This window comes from Dromiciops gliroides, chromosome 1 (genome assembly GCF_019393635.1).
Source record: "Dromiciops gliroides isolate mDroGli1 chromosome 1, mDroGli1.pri, whole genome shotgun sequence".
NCBI lineage: Eukaryota > Metazoa > Chordata > Mammalia > Microbiotheria > Microbiotheriidae > Dromiciops > Dromiciops gliroides.
This window is the reverse complement of record NC_057861.1, coordinates 599983173-599999840: the sequence shown is the minus strand read 5'-3', so window position 1 is coordinate 599999840 and position 16668 is coordinate 599983173. Positions and strand designations below refer to the sequence as shown.

General features: G+C 46.5%; 2 protein-coding genes across 2 annotated transcripts; one reads left to right on the top strand and one right to left on the bottom strand.

Moving 5' to 3' along the window:
* The first annotated feature begins 8808 nt into the window (after positions 1-8808).
* LOC122735528 (TOX high mobility group box family member 4-like) lies at positions 8809-14001 on the top strand. The gene is made up of 6 exons (XM_043977135.1): positions 8809-9014; positions 10707-11123; positions 11738-11794; positions 12607-12651; positions 13187-13282; positions 13389-14001. Exons 2-6 carry the CDS (start codon positions 10784-10786, stop codon positions 13742-13744), a joined length of 894 nt encoding a protein of 297 aa, XP_043833070.1. The 5' UTR covers positions 8809-9014; positions 10707-10783; the 3' UTR covers positions 13745-14001.
* SIT1 (signaling threshold regulating transmembrane adaptor 1) lies at positions 13874-15783 on the bottom strand. Its single transcript, XM_043977150.1, has 5 exons — positions 15626-15783; positions 15374-15509; positions 15155-15213; positions 14983-15044; positions 13874-14886 (listed from the first exon to the last, which is right to left on the bottom strand). Exons 1-5 carry the CDS (start codon positions 15657-15659, stop codon positions 14647-14649), a joined length of 531 nt encoding a protein of 176 aa, XP_043833085.1. The 5' UTR covers positions 15660-15783; the 3' UTR covers positions 13874-14646.
* Positions 15784-16668: the final 885 nt, after the last annotated feature.

Below are 16668 nucleotides of genomic sequence, written 5' to 3'. Positions count from 1 at the left end.
GGACAAAGCACCAGCCCTGGATTCAGGAGGACCTGAGTTTAAATCCAACCTCAGACACTTGACACTTACTAGCTGTGTGACCCTGGGCAAGTCACTTAACCCTCATTGCCCCACAAAAAAAAAAAAAAAAGGGAAAGAGATAGTATTATGTGTTATAATAAGAGAGCTATGTCATAAGAGACATGTCACATAACAGTTATTATTATTAGCACTATTGCTGTAAATATGGACTAGAAATGCCATATGTTGATTAGAATGAGATTTTTTTGCTTAGGTCTCAGTGTTCTTAACATATTTATCAGAGTACAATTGAAGCATTTCAGCCTATGATTCTCCTTGGGGACAACAAGGTGTGGTTCTAGACTCCTTGATTTCTTGCCAAAGCAAACATTTCCATGAGCAATTTGTTCTCAAAGTTTCTGCCTTTGTCAAATAATTTAAGGGAATCCATATGCTGAGAAATACTTCTACAACATGTTAACTATTGTGGAAACTTCCTGGTTCTTGGTTGGGTATGCCTGGGGACACCTGGTAAAATAATCAGTACCTTGAAAATACAGCTTTTGTTCTTACTATTTCCTTCAGAGATTAAAAAGTCAATGAAGAGACTAGACAAGGGAGATTCTATATTCTATAATAAATTATGAGTGAATATGTTACTTTAGCATTAAAGATCAGACTATTAAAATTAAAAGAGAAAAAGGTCACATACGTTGCACAACTAAGGATAGGAGATTTTTTCTTTTTTTAATGTTTTCTAAAATTTATTATTTATATATTTAAAAAATAAATTTCTTTTTAAATTTTGAGTTCCAAATTCTCTCCCTCTCTCCTATCCCCTCCCTCACCCACTGAGAAGGCAAGCTGGGGTTTGAATTCAGGTCCTGTAATTTCAAGTATGCACTTTCCAACTGCCCCATGGTTCCTAGGGACAATTCACCCATGCTCACTTTCTTTCACATGGCACAAAGATCTTGGACTTCCTATGACTTTTCCCCCCTCTCCTCTTTCTCAGTATGCAAAGCTCTAGGCAGAAGTCCCTGCAAGAATAAAGGAAATGAAAAAAAAAGAATAAAGGAAATGGAAACCTAAGAACACAAAATGCCAACACTTCTCCCATTCACATACTACTTAAGGGTGCTGGAGGAAATCACACAACCATGTTAGTGTAATCCAATACAGATTTCTTATCTAATCTCAATTCAGTCTATGGTGAAGTACAGTTATCCCTTCCACATGACTTCCCCATTGTGGCTTTGATATATTGAGGGTCAGCATAAGAAATTAAATAGGAATTTTTGAGGAGTTTTGGGGAAGCCACAGATAACAACAGATGACACAGAAGTTTAGAAACTCAGAAAAGCATAAAATAGGCAGAGCCAAGATGGTGGAGAGAAATTGCCTGAGCTCTCCCAAATTTCCCTCAAAAACAATATTTAAGGGCAGCTAGATGGCGCAGTGGTAAAGTGCCGGCCCTGGATTCAGGAGTACCTGGGTTCAAATCTGGCCTCAGACACTTGACACTTACTAGCTGTGTGACCCTAGGCAAGTCACTTAACCCTCTCTGCCCTGCAAAAAACAAAAACAAAAAAACCAATATTTAATCAAGAAAAGCATAAAATATATGTATAGTATTGTGTAATATCAACATATTTTATCTTTTAGTACCATAATAATTCAGACTTCTCTGGTATGAAGGGAAGGCCTGTGAGGGCCAAAATTTGATATACGGAGTGTTAATTGGGTGACTCACCAGAATATAGGGGTCCTGGAAATATGAGGGACTTTTTAGGTTCACCCTCCCCTCTGAACTGTCCATTTTAGATATTTCTCCCAGGACAATAAGACAGGAGCCTTACAGCTTTAATTCACAGAAGGATCATATTTTATTACTTGGGAATTAATTAAACAACAAAGGTGAAACTAATAAAAATCAAAGATAAGAAAATAGGAAAAAAAGAAATACAGATAAATACTCCTAACTCTAAACTTAGCCTATGTAATCCCCAGATCGTTTCCAATTAAGTTAATTCAAAGGAATTTAGGGTTTTCTTTAATTAACTCACCAATGGAGCAGCTAGGTGGCCCAGTGGATAGAGCACCGGCCCTGGATTCAGGAGAACCTGAGTTCAAATCTGGCCTCAGACCCTTGACACTTACTAGCTGTGTGACCCTGGGCAAGTCACTTAACCCCAATTGCCTCACGCACACACAAAACAATTAACTCACCAAAACCTGGAAAGTCTACAATTGCTTGGGCCACCAGAAGGGGAAAAGCCAGAGAGAGCTCATGTTCTGCCAGAAGCCTCCACTTCCCTTCAGGGAGCGTTTAATCCTTCCTCCTCCAAAAGGGGAGGTCCTTCAAAAACTGCCTATGGAGAATTCTTCTTCTGACCTCAGTAGCATACGTAACTTCACGGTGGGCCAGGTGTGGGCCCTCCCAAATGAGTCAGCTAAAACTCCAATAAAAATTTTTACCACAGTCCAAAAAATTCTATATGGATTTTCCAGATTGCAGTGGCACTGTGCCTAGGCCTAACCCACATGATGTGGAAGGGATAACTATAAATTAATCCTCTGACTCCTCCCTAACTGATTTTCCACCATGGGTCTCAACTTAAACTTTCCTGAGATACTATGAACTCCCTCTTCTACCCTTCTTTACATCCCAAATACATTGACATTATTTGCCACTACCTCTTCTTTCATATCAATCTTTGATGAAAAAATGCTCCTTGGGGCAGCTAGGTGGCGCAGTGGATAAAGCACCAGCCCTGGATTCAGGAGGACCTGAGTTCAAATCCCACCTCAGACACTTCATACTTACTAGCTGTGTGACCCTGGGCAAGTCACTTAACCCTCATTACCCTGTCAAAAAGAAAGAAAAGAAAAAGAAAAAAATGTTCCTTCTCCTCAACAGTCCTTCTACTTGTACCCTTAATCCTAATCCCTCTGGCTTCCTCCAGATTGTCCCTGCGATCATCTCTCTCTCTCTTTCCCTCTAATCTTCAATTTATTATTTATGGGCTAATTCTCCCCTATTTATAAATATGTCCAGGTCTCTCTGATAATTAAAAATACCTAACTTGATTCTATAATCCCCTCAAACTATCTTCCTATATCTCTGTTTCTTTTCACATCTAAACCATTAGAAAAAAGCTTTAGGGGCAGCTAGGTGGTGCAGTGGAGAGAGCACCAGCCCTGGATTCAGGAGGATCTGAGTTCAAATCTGACCTCATACACTTAACACTTACTAGCTGTGTGACCCTGGGCAAGTCACTTAACCCCAATTGCCCAGCCAAACCCCCCCCCAAAACAGAAAAAAGCTTTATCTATAGTTGTTGCTTTCATTTCTCCTCTCATTAGCTTCTCAACCCCTTGCAATTTAGCTTCCAACCTTATCATTCAACTGAAACCATTCTCTCCAAAGTTACCAGTGATCTCTAATCATCCTTGATTCCCTACTCTCTTTTACTCCACTATCTATGTATTCAACTACCAAACTTTGTCCTCTCTACAAACACAGCATCTCTTGAATCTATCCCATTATCTCCAATCACAGAACTATCGATCTAGGACAGTGCCTACTAACTTTTCTTCTAAATTATTGTAATCCTCTCACAGTTTATCTCCCTGCTTTAGGTGTCTCCTATATCTTGCCAAAATATATTTTTGGCAAAATATATATTTGACAAAATAGTATTGCTAAAACAATATTTTGTCACTTTGCTGCTCAATAAACTCACAGGTCCCTATTAATTCTGGCATCAAATGCAAATTCCTCTGATGGGAATTTGAATCTTTTAACATTCTGGCCGTGGTCTACTTTGATAAATGTATTATATATTACTCCCCTTCACACACTCTTAATTTTCGATCAAAGTAACCCACTTGATGGAACAGCTATATAGATGATGAGGCAAATGGGGTGAGCCAAGATAGAGCACACCCTATGCTCTTTACCTTTGAAACCAAAATGCTTGAAGTCAGGGGGAGAAATGGTGATCCCATATTAATATAGTATCTAGGTACACCTGGTGACAACCAGACATAGAAAACTGCATAACAGGAGCAGAAACTTTAGATTTTGCCTAGGAATAGCTTCTCTTCTGGAATTCTAATACTGTGTTTTGCTAATTTTGGTTTTGTTTTTGTAAAAGTTGTTTACATGAGTAATCTTTCAGGGTTGTATGACTTGGGAAAGAGGGTAGAATCTCAAAGGAGTGGGGGTGAAGTCATATGAATTTTATGAACCATCCTTTATAGTTCTTCATACCCCTAGAAAGATAGATAAGAAAAGCTCTGTGTGTGTGTGTGTGTGTGTGTGTGTGTGTGTGTGTGTGTGTGTGTGTGTGTGAGGGGAAGAGACAGCTAGGTGGTTCAGTGGATAAAGCACCAGCCCTGGATTCAGGAGGACCTGAGTTCAAATTCGGCTTCAAGACATTTGAAATTTATTAGCTGTGTGACCCTGGGCAAGTCATTTAACCCTCATTGCCCCACAAAAACAAACAAAATAAACAAAAAAAAAAGTGGAAAAAATCCAGGCTAGTGAAAACTGGTTTCATATAACTCAAGTCATGAACATCATCTGGTGGTTTGATTAAATAGTAACCCACCTGAATGACTCTGGTTGGCACATGCTTAGTAAGCAAGCTGAGGCTGCTTGAACCTAGAGTGTCCCCTTGTGGCTTGCTGAGACATAGCACTTTTAGTGGCTATTTTGAGTCCTATCTACTGATGTTTTTAATAGATGAAACAGAGGTTAATGTGAAGCAAAGTATTTCAATTGGATAAATTCTTTTAAGCTCACAAATACATGGTGAAAATGTAACGGTTAGAAAACAACTTGGAAAGGATTCAAGGAGTTTTAGTTGACTGCAAGCCTAATATACTGTGATATGGTGACCAAAAGAAGGTAAGGTGGTCTTGGGGTGCTAGAGGCATAGTTGACAAAACAAAAGAGGTCTTGTTTGGGGGTTGCAACAGTGGATTATCACCGCCTTGTTCCTAGAAGCTTTATCTCTCAATACAGTCCAAAATTGTATTAGTCTTTTGGCTACCATGCCATGCTTGTATTAGGCTTGCCGTCTGCTACAAACCCAAGTTTTTGTTGTTATTTTTAGAGAAAATGCTCTAATTGCTAAATAAGTAGTTCATATGCTTATAGCCTATATAAATTAAATAAGTGTATATATAATTATAATTTCCATATGCATATATCTGTGTATGTATACACATATCTGTACATATATACATATTTACACACATACAGTAGGAGAAGAGGCTGGATTGCTTTTGGGAAATTCCAAAGTTCTTTTGATGACTCAAAATTATTAAAAGTTAACCCATATGGGGCAGCTAGGTGGCGCAGTGGACAGAGCACCAGCCCTGAAGTCAGGAGGACCTGAGTTCAAATCCGGCCTCAGACACTTAACACTTACTAGCTGTGTGACCCTAGGCAAGTCACTTAACCCCAATTGCCTCACAAAAAAAAAAATAAATAAAAATTAACCCATTCTTTTAACACCAAGGAAGAAAAGAGACAAGCATTTATTAAATACCTACTATGTGTCAGACACCATACTAAATGATTACAAATGTTATCTAATTTGATACTCACAAAAACCCTGGGAGGTTCTGTTATTATTCCCATTTTACAGTTGAGGAAACTGAGGCCAGACAAAAGTTAAGTGACTTGCCCAGGATCACGCAACTAGTTAGTGCCTGAAGCCAAATCTGAACTCATCTTCAAGATTCCAGGCAAAGAGCTCTATCTATCATGTCACCTCATTGTTAATATTCTTCTGGTTGAATTGTATGGCTTGAATTGTATGTCTCTGAAGAATGAAAGGTTAAGAACATCCAAAAGACAATGGAAAGTTGGATAGTGATTATGAGCAGATTCCAACACTAGGAATTATGTAGAAGCTGTATAAATGGTATCATTAAAGAAATATTTGATCAAAAAGATTGGTCAGTCACATAATGAGAGCATGGGATGACCATGCTCCCACAATTATATATTCACAAGAGAACACAAAGAGATGGTACCCAGAATTTGGAAAGGATTCTCTGTGATGAATTTATGGGAAGACACGGACAAAGGTTACACAGGATGAGAAAGCAGGGAAAGGCTGTAATCTGCATTGTTGAAGGGAATAGTCACACCAGTGTAATGATTGGAATGACGCCACCTGCTGGAGACTTACTGTAGGAAAGCTCCAACATGAGGAGAGGGCCTCTGAGGGCAGGACCATGTGGTTTTTCTTGGGGGTCAGGAAGTGACGTTGGCTTGTGGGAGGAAGAAGGGGGAGGCTGGTGCGCTGGCCCACTCTTTTTTCCTGAGGACTCTGGTGGAGAAGGGAGCTACAAATGTGCTCTCTCTTTAATAGATAGATGAATCTAGGCCTTTCTCTCTCTCTTTACCAAATTCTTATTCTCCTTAATAAATGCTTAAAAGTCTAACTCTTGCTAAAGATTATAATTTATTGGTGACCACTCATTAGATATTTTAGACAGTATAGCTAGAATTTTAGCCCTTACACCCGTGAGACCCCAGAATATTTAGAATACTGAAATAATGCTATATTTTACTGAGCAGTCAGAGTACATTTAGGAATACTACAAAATACTGACCAATTGTACTTGGTTTGGAACACCATATTTTAGAAAGAAAATTTCTGGAGGGGATGGGAGGATGCAGGATGAAGGGCATGAATAAGCCCTGGCAAGGGAGTGAGATGCCTTTTCCTTGGCATCCTATGGGAAGGAAGAAAAGCTGAATGGAGATGCCAAGGGGTTTGGAACTGGGGAAGAAGATAGCTGAGGGAGGTGACTTTGAATAACTTTGGTCTTCTCAGCACAACAAGAGTTGAGTTCATCTGCTGAGATTGAGCTATGTGGGAGTAGAACTGAGAGGTTAAGAAGTATTGGGAACATTTCTAAACAGACACTTTAGGAGACTCAAAAGTGATTCAAAAAAGCATTTCTGAGCAATGAAGATCCATATTGAGGGCAGAGAGTATGAATTCAGAGTGGATTCAGTAAGAACTGTTTTGTGATTTTCATCCTCAGAATTTGCTTGGTGACCTTAGAGGAGGAGAAAGTATCTAGGAAAGAGGAGAGGTTATGTAGGAGGGAGGAGAGAGAGAGAGAGAGAGAGAAGGAAGGAAGGAAGGAAGGAAGGGTCATGGGGGAAAGGGTGTGAGGGTTCTTGGGTATTCCTCTATAAAGAATTACACTTGCACACAGTCCAATTAGAACTAAAATGGTCCTTTATTTGATGATAGAGGAAGTGACCACGGGATAAATCAAAGACTACCCCTAGGGAGAAGGGCTCAAACATTCTCCTTCCAAAACAGAAGGAAGGCAAAAGCTTTTATAGAAGATAGATGGGCTGACCACCTGAACATTGAAAGTTCCTTTTGGGCATGGGGTGGGGAAAGCTTGGATGCTTGTCATTCCTGAGAGTCAAGGGGTTTTTGTTTTTTTTTGTTTTTTTGGAATGAAACCCCTGACTTCTGGAGTTACCTCTGTCTCCTAGGTAGCAGCCATCCCTAACTGACTTTCCTGCTATAGAATTTTCTTTCCTTACTTCTTAGGTGTGTCTGTCTTGATATCCAGTTTGGCCAGTCTAAACTTTAATAGTCCCTTGATTCCTTGATATGTCTGTCCTGTTATCTGGTCATCCTAAACCCCATGTAAGAAGGAAGGAAGGATGGATATGTTATGGGAATGGAAGGGAAGGGAAGAGACTGGAGGTATGGAGACAAGCTACCAGGCTGCAGTAGTAGTGATGTAGTAGAATGAGGAGAGATGGGAAAGCTATTGCAGGACCTGATGTTGGGAAGAGGAAAAAAGATGAGTCAGTTGGCCCAGACCTCTGGACCTCCCATGGGTTGCAGCAAGGAGCATTTAAACACTTGTTCCAGTTTCACTAATCTGAAGGGAAGAGGTATTTATAACTCAGGTTTCAACAAGCAGCTTTGGCTACTTGAAGATGAAAATTAGATGTAATCATGTAATGGTGTAATAATGCAAATCAATGAGACAATATTAGCGGGGGTGTAATGCAAAGAGTCCAGGATTTGGGGCCAAAATCTGTGGGATTGAATCCTGCATGTGCTGGTTACTTTCTGTGTAATTTTGAGCAAATAATTTGCTTCAACTGGGCTTCAGTTGACTCATTTAGTTAAAAAAAAATTTAAAGGTTAAAAAAAACACTCTTTCTTGCTATTTTTGGCAACATGGCTAATATGGAAATATGTTTTGCATGATTTCATATGTATAATTGATATCACATTTCTTGCCTTCACAATGGGTGGAGGAGTGGTAGGAGGGAGAGAATTCGGAATTGAAAATGTTATTAAAAAAACGTTTAAAATACATAATTTTTTAAAATCTGGTTGAACTTGATAGCCCCTAAGTCACCTTCCAGCTCTAAATCAATTCTTCTTTGATCCTATTACCTGATTTACGACAGCTTAAGACAAATTTTAAAGAAAAATCCATACCCGGGGGAATCCCGGGACCTCAGAAAAGAAATGGAGCACAGTTGTTAGGTTCACAGAATGCCCAAATCAGTCCCCACAAGCCGTCACTGAGACGCTGCTGGATGAAGAATTTGGGGAAAAGGTATAGCAAGCAAGCGTCAGCCGTTTGCAGAGGGCCTGAGACCACTCCAGGACTCCGTTTCCCAGAATGCAGAGTGCTAAAGGCCTTCGGGACTTCATTTCCCAGGATGCCTCGAAAGGAAGGCGTTCCAGGGCTCCATTTCCCCGGATATAGGGGCCCAGTGTGTGAATGGTGCGGGATGAGGGTGTGGGGAGGTCACACATGCGCAGTGTTGCTGCAGTGGCGCGGGGGTCTGTGCGGAGACGCGGCTGGGCTTGGCATTCGCCCTAAAGATAGGGAGGCTGAGGAAAGGGGCTGGGCTTTTGGCAGGAGCCCGGGCCGAGCAGGGTTGGGCTGCTGCTGCAGGGAGGGCGCGGGTCCTCCTTCCCACACTCCTGCAGGTACCGACCCGACCTGAGCTGGAGGCGGCCCCACCCATCCCCGGCTGCCCCTGCCCCGGGGCGCCCCTCCCCCCACCCTGCACGTCTGGGCCCAGGCATGCCGACCCTCCCCTCCTCCCCCCCATCCCTCAAACACACAATGCACATCCCCAGCCTGACCCCTCCCCCCAGACCCTGCACGCCCCCAGCCCTGGCCCCTCCCCCAGACCCTCCCCCCTATCCATGCCTCCCCTCCACCACTCCTTTTACACACAAAGCACATCCCCAGGCTTGCCCCCTCCCCCATACCCAGCACGTCCCAAACCCAGCCTTCTTCCACCCCCTTCCCCCCCTACACACACAGCACATCCCCCAACTGTGACTCCTTCCCTAGACCCTCCACTCCCCCATCCCTGCGTCCCTCCACCCCCACCCCTCTTACACTCAGTGCACACCCCTAATCTTGACTCTTCCCTCAGACCCTCCAACCCTCCCCCATCCCTGCCTCACTCCATCACCCCTCATACACTCAATGAACATCCCCAGCCCTGACCCCTCCCACCCTACCCCCAACTCTACACTCAGCACCGCCCTGACCCCTCCCCCAGACTCTGCACATTCCTACTTTCTTCTCTCCCTTGACCCCTGACGACCCCCCCCCCCACACACACACACACAAACACACTCCACAGCTTGAGCCTCAGGAATGCAGATACTACAATCCCCCACCCCTCCTCCACACCCTGCATCCACCCAGTCCATATCCCTGTCTGTCTCCCCTTGACCTTCCTCATATTTATACTGCATATACCGAGATATGTGGACACTCCCATCTCCACCTGTTCCCCTTCCTTTAAGGACTCAGTACATTCTCCAGGCCCAAGCATGCTGACATCTACCCATCCCTGGTCCCTCCATCAGATCCTGCTCAATCCTGGGCTGTTTCCTCCTCCCTCCCTCTATAAACACACACCCTACAGACGACTGTGCCCCAAAGCAATCCTCTCCTTAGGTCCCTCCCCAGAAGCTGCTGCCCCAGGTGGTTTGATTCCCTGCATCCATCCTGGGCTATCTTTACTCCCACTTTCCAATTCTAGCCCCAAACACCCTGATCTATGCCCCCCATGACACCCCCATCCCCAACAGTGCCTGGAGTTTCACCCTTGGAGGGGCTGAACTGGGTGCCTCCCTCCATATATCCCAGTGGTCCCTATTCATATGCATAGCCTAATATCCGATTACCTACCCTTTGGTGGCCTTTCATACCTCCCCATGGTTAGTTCTTCAGCCCCAGACACAGTGACGTTCCTTATCCTATAGGCTCACCTTTGCTGGAGGTCCCCATCCACACACTTTGCAGCTGTAAGCCCAGGCACCCTGAACTTCCCTCTTGGGATTCCCCACCTAGCAGCACTGGGCTCCCTCTCCCCAGATATCACATCTCACTCCTCCCACACACAGACCCCATATTGTCACATGTCTTGGACAGATCATCTCCCCAAACCAGCATTGTACCTGAAAGCCACAAGATCCCTTGACCCCTCTGGTACTTCCATTTCCTTCCCACCGGATCCCCTGAACCCTCCCACATGTCAGCCAATGAACACACCTCGTATCAGATCCCTTTCTTCCCAGTACCCCAGATCCCTTCCCATGCTCCATTAGTCCCAATCAACCTACCTCAGTCTGTTTGTTTGTATCTGTGTCCCACAGGCCATCTGTGACAGCCCCTTCCCCCAAGTCTCTCCTTTCCTGGGGTCTTGGTGCCCAGTGCAGAGAGAGGAGTCTGAATGATGCCCAGGGGCCGGGCCTGGACCCAACAGGAGATCAGCTGCCTCCTGACCCTGATCCAGGACTCTGGGGAGGTCACATTGCTCATGGCTTCCACTTCAAGGCCTAATGAGGCCTTGTGGCAATCCATCTCCCAAGGGCTGGGGGCGTCAGGCTACGGTCGAAGTGTGGCTCAGTGCCGATCCAAGTGGAAAGCACTGAAACAAGCCTTCTACTCAGAGTGGGAGACCAGCCGCCAGGCAGGAGGTCCCTCCCCGCAGCCCCCACCCCACTATCGCACTATGAAGAGGCTGTGGAAGGCTGCAGGAAGGCCAGTTTTTGGAGAACGACGACTTCCAGGTAAGGGGATACCCCTGGTGACAGGCCTCAGAGAGACTCACTGGAACTTGAGGGGTCACCTTTTGGCTTCCCACCTAAGGTTTTTTTATAGAGCTCCCAGGAGCACCTGCCCTGGAGTCAGGAGTACCTGAGTTCAAATCTGGCCTCAGACACTTAACACTTACTAGCTGTGTGACCCTGGGCAAGTCACTTAACCCCGATTGCCTCACTAAAAAAAAAAAAAAGAGGAATTCTTATAGAGCTCCCAGGGCTGGCAGGAAAAGGAGAAGGATTGCAAGTGCCTCCCCCCACACTCCCGGCTTATTCCTAGTCCTGCCCTCCCCAGATCTGGTGAAGCTCCCACCTGGGAAGTACTGTGCTCAGCTGGAGGCCTCCACCAGAGCTAAGCTACTGGATGAAATGATAGGTGGGAGGTGGGTGAAGAAGGGGAAGCACATTTGATCCTCTATTAAGTGCCTGCTAGGGACCAGACACTGGCTTTCCAGTGAGGATTCAAAGACAAAAATAAAACATAGTTCCTGATGCAGTCTTGGGAATGATGCCGAGATTTCAGGAATTGGTGGGGAGCAAGGTGCCCTAGCCTTAGGCTGACACTCTTCTCTCCAATTCCTCAGGCTCTGAAACAAATCTTGAAACAGGACCACCACCTTGTGCCAAGAAAGAATCCCCCCGTGAGTATTCCCAGGAGACTTTGTAGAGAAGGAAGCAGAGGGAGCTTGAGGCCTATGGGGCTTGGTAGAAGAGCAGAACTGATGGGGGCAGCTAGGTGGCAGCTAGGTGGTGCAGTGGATAAAGTACCGGCGCTAGATCCAGGAGGACCTGAGTTCAAATTCGACCTTAGACACTTGATACTTACTAGCTGTGTGACCCTGGGCAAGTCACTTAACCTTCATTTCCCCACCAAAAAAAAAAAAAGAGAGAGAGAAAGAGAGAGAGTAGAAGAGCAGAACTGAGACCAGCGTTTGTGTGCCCCAGGGCAGGGTTAGAAAATCACCAGCCTCTGTTTTGTCCGATAGATGCCCAGGTCAAACAGATCTGGTGATTACTGTGTCTTTGCCACTGAGCCAGTTACTGGAGATTCAGATAGGAATAAAACAGTCTCTTCCCTCTCAGAACTTCTGTTCTTTGGGGAGGAAATATCATTTGAGGAGGAAGAGACAACCAGTAGCCGGCAGGGATCAGGGAAGGTTTCAAAGAGGAGAAGGAGGAGGTGGCACCTAGAGGAAGCTCTGTCCATCAAAGCTCTGAGTCCTCCTTGGAGGACAGGGGACTTGTCCTAAACCTAATGCCCGTGTGCCACAGTGAGCATAATTTAAGTGCCCACTTTTGCATGCTTCCCCCTCCTGATCGGGTTGTGCACTATGGGACTAACTCTCACACTTGGGGGAAATGAGGTAAGGGAAGTTAGGCTAGGAGATCCAAGGATGAGGTCAGGGTAAGGGGTCTGCAGGTAAAGCTGAATGTATCTGTCTTCCTTCTGCAGCTCCTGAGGAAAAGCAGGCCAGCCCTGCCCCCTCCCAGATTCAAGGTAAGGCTGATGAGTTTCATTTCTCTTAGGTGTCATCCTGGGAAGGGGAGGGCATAGGAGAGGAGTTTCCAGAGGAATGAGGATTTTGGGGAAAGAGAGGAACATGAGGAAGAAAACCCCCTGAGGGGTGGGAATGTCGAGGGGGTGGTTAGAGAACATGGAATTGGGGGGGGGGGGTCCTTTGGCAGAAAGCAATAGCTTGGGTAAAGGGTCCTATCAGGTTGGATCGCTGGACTTTCCATGGGCTATTCCCCTCAGATTATTTGAGAACCACTGCCAGTTCTCACGGGGGCAGGGAGGCAGTCCCCCCAGCTCTTTAGAACCTTTCCCCTGTGAGGGAGACAGCTAGCTTTGTCCATTGCCCCCATCTTTCCTTTCAAGAGAGCTGAGGACAGCCCCTGCCTTGGCGACTCCTCCAGTCTCACAGGGCTAAGTTGGGAGTCAAAAGTGACAGAGTCCACATTGCAGTGGAGGGGGTCTGTGGAGCTGGAGTCCTACAGGCTTAGCATGGGTTTTTTGCCTCCTCCAACCCCAGAAGAGCCTCCGGCCTTGGTCCCGGAGGTTCCAGTCAGGCCAGATCTGGTCCCTCAAGTTGCTAGAGAAGAGCCCACCCATGTGTCAGGGCTGCAAGGTAAGCATCATCCCTCCTCCCATCCTTCTCTGGGGCTTGGGGCTTGGGGCCTGGTCATGGGGATGGTAGGTGGAGGCCTTGACCTCCTCCTGGTGCACTGTTGCAGGCCCTGGGGTGGTGAGCCTCCTCCAGAACATGCAGGAGCTTCTGGTACAGATCTTGCGAACATCAAGGCAGCAGCAGGCGTTGCTAGAGAGCTTGGCCCAAGACACCGTCTCCCACCTCCACCTGCTGTCTGACGGCCTGGGCCAGATGGGCCAGACCTTGCAGGCCCTGCTGATGCACAGCCCCAGCTGGCAGAGTCCCCGGTCCCTGCTCACGGCCACAAGCACTCCCACTCGACCGCACCCCCCTGCCCTGGGCCTGCACTCTCCCCATTCCCCCTCTATCCCTGTTGCCCCTGCCAGCCCCTGCCTCAAGGAGGAGAACATCCTGCCCCCACCCAGGTTTGCCCCATTATGAATCTGGACCACGACCCCAAAGCTGTGGCTCAAGCCAATAAGACAACTCTCTCTCACCTCCTTTCTCCTGCTGGTCCCCACCCCAAGTAGTCTGTTCCCAAGACTGAAGACTTTTATGTAAATGTCCTCCTATTTTAGAAAATATTTAATTTAAAAGAGAAACATGCATCCTTTTTTTTACAGTGAGAGATTATTTGATTAAAAAATGAAAACAGCAGGAGAGGAGACTGTGCCCCTGACTCCACCCTGTTCTTTCAGTTTCTTGGAACCTGTCTTAGAGGCTGAATATGAATGTTGCAGGCATCCCCGTCATCTTGCTTGTAGTTGGCCAGAATGACACTTGTTCACACATACAGGCAAACACCCTTGGCTCACATGGGCTCTCACATCTGTGCTTGCTCTCTTGTGCTCCCATGTATACATACATGTTCTTGCATAGATGCTCCCAGGCGCTCAGGCCTTCTCAGATGCACACAGATACATGTGCTTGCCCACCCATCCCCCAACCCCCAAAACACCATTACCACTTCCTGTATTTTTGAAGAAACTAGAGAAGTGTAGTTGGGTCCGGAACTGGTTAACCTCAGAGGAACAGAGCTGGGAGGGTTATGAAAACGATATCCACCCAAGCAGGGGGAGTTTGAAGGTGGAGTTGGTCTCATGTCAGGGCTGGAAGCGTCCCCTGCCCCCTGGTATAGACAGATAGGCTTCTATCTGTTGGGGGTTAATTTCTGGTTCTCCAAAGAAGCCATTCCCCTGCTATCTCCCATGGTCATAACTCAAATTAAAGCAACTGTGGGTTGAAAGGGAAGGTCAAAATAGGGCTTCTTCCCATGGACACTGGCCTCTTTCCTCTCTTGCCTCCCCCGAGAAGCATTTGATACTTAGTTCTGGGTCTTCCAATCATCCATCTGCAGGCTGGCTGTTGGCATAGTCCTCATTAGGAAAGGCTGCCCGGCGGGTCTGGGAGCCCACAGAGGCGTAGAGTTCGGGCTCTGGGAGCTGGGGTGTGGGGGCAGGCTGCTCAGGCTCCAGCATCATGACCTCTGAGTACTTGATGGGTGGCCCCGTGCTGGGACCTGGGGGGCGCCCCTGAGGAGGCTGAAGCTGCAGGCTGGCATAGCACATGGCTTCCTCCCCGGCCTGGGGATGTAGAGGCAGGTTAGGGGATATGAAGGGGACCCCCAAGACCCCCTCATCCTTAGATTCCACACCCTTCGTGCACCAGGTCAAACTTACTCGTGAGATTTCTCCTGCTGATTGCTCCTGCAGCATAGGCCCTGGCTTCTGTGGTAGCTGCCCTGAGACAGGATGGAACAAGACTTATTCATGAGTTTCTAAGTCCCTCTATCCCACCCTCTTCGGTCGCTCTGGAAACCCCTTTGCCTTACCCCAGTTCCCTCACCCTTACCTGTTTTCAGGTATGGCAGGTTCCCATAAAGTGGTACCTCTTCCACAGGCCTCTTTGGGCTGCAATATAAAGAGGGGGGTGGGAAGTAGATGATATTCTGGAGTGAACAAGTAAGATGGGAAAGTTGCATGGTATAAAATATCCCTCTGGAGTCTCTGAAGGATTAGGGGTACCTGGGAGAAAGGCCTCTGTCCAGTGTCTTTCACCAGCAGTACTCACCTTTCCTGTCCCTGGAAAGCCGTTGTCTTCTCTCTGGTGCATCGGACTAGGTGTTCAGCCAGTGCTAAAAGCAGCAACAGGGTCACCACCCCCAGCAGGGCCCACAGCCCAAAGGCACAATTCAAGTCCGGGAACCCTGAAAGAAGTGGACCATCACCACACCCTCTTCTTGGTTATGCCCTCCCCCTTCAGCCACACTATCCCCTACCTCCAACCTGGTCACTCCCATCCACCCTGCTGTCCCCACCTCACCAGCTGTAAAATTTCCGCATGTTTTTTCACTCATTAATGCCAAAGATAACTGGGTCTGAGCCTGCCAGGAGAAACACGCACTGCCCTTCAAATCCCAGGGTCCAAGTCACTCTAGGCTCAAAGCCCCAGCTATCTTTCCCCAAGTTTACCCTAAGTTTACTAAGTTACTAAGTTTACCCTGTGTCCTGAAACTCAACAACTCAGCCTCAGCTGCGAAAGCCACAGGAGCTTCCTTCCGGAGCACAGAGATGGGGGAAATGTGCCCCCCTCCCCAGATGAGGGAGTCCGATTAAATCTCTCCTGCTCACCCCCTTTCTTTCCTACAGTTTGACCTAATTGTTCCTGTGGAATATTAAAGGGAAGATATTCCATGTTGACTTAAAGGCAGAAGATTTCAGATCTATTAACCCTAGGCACTTTGGCCCAGGCTTCATTATACGTGTATCCCACCTCCCCTTCCTGTCCCTCCTGATCCAAAGTGAGTAGACCTTACTGGGCAGTGGAGGGAAAAAACACTGAGAGATGGAGGGGAGGGATGAAATTCAGGATCCTTCCTGAAAACTGGTTCTTCTTTCTCACTTCCTCATCCAGCTCAATTCTTGAAGAGGAGAAGGAACCTCCCCTTCTTTAACCAAGTCTTTTTCAGTTCTACTTGCTACTGTTTATCTACCATCTCTTCCCTTTCTATTCCTAGTGAACCCACCTTAGTTTAACTAAGTGGTCCCCCCTGCTTCCCATCTGCAACCTGCCATGCAATTAATCTTCCTAACGTGCAAGTCTGACGACGTAGCTCTGCTTGCCCTCCCTCAGACACATGTTGGCAGCACCCCAATAAATGTCCTTGCCCTCTTGATTCTGACCCCAGCCTCCCTTTTCAGCCACCTCCCCTTAGTTTCCTCTAATCTGTAATCAAAGGACCTGGATAGCTAGAAACTGGGAACTTCAGGAACTCTGGTGGCCCCAGGCTTTGCATGCATCTTCTCTACTTCCACGTGTCAGTGCTTCCTTCTCTCCAATCTCCTTTCCCCGGAAGGTACTAATTG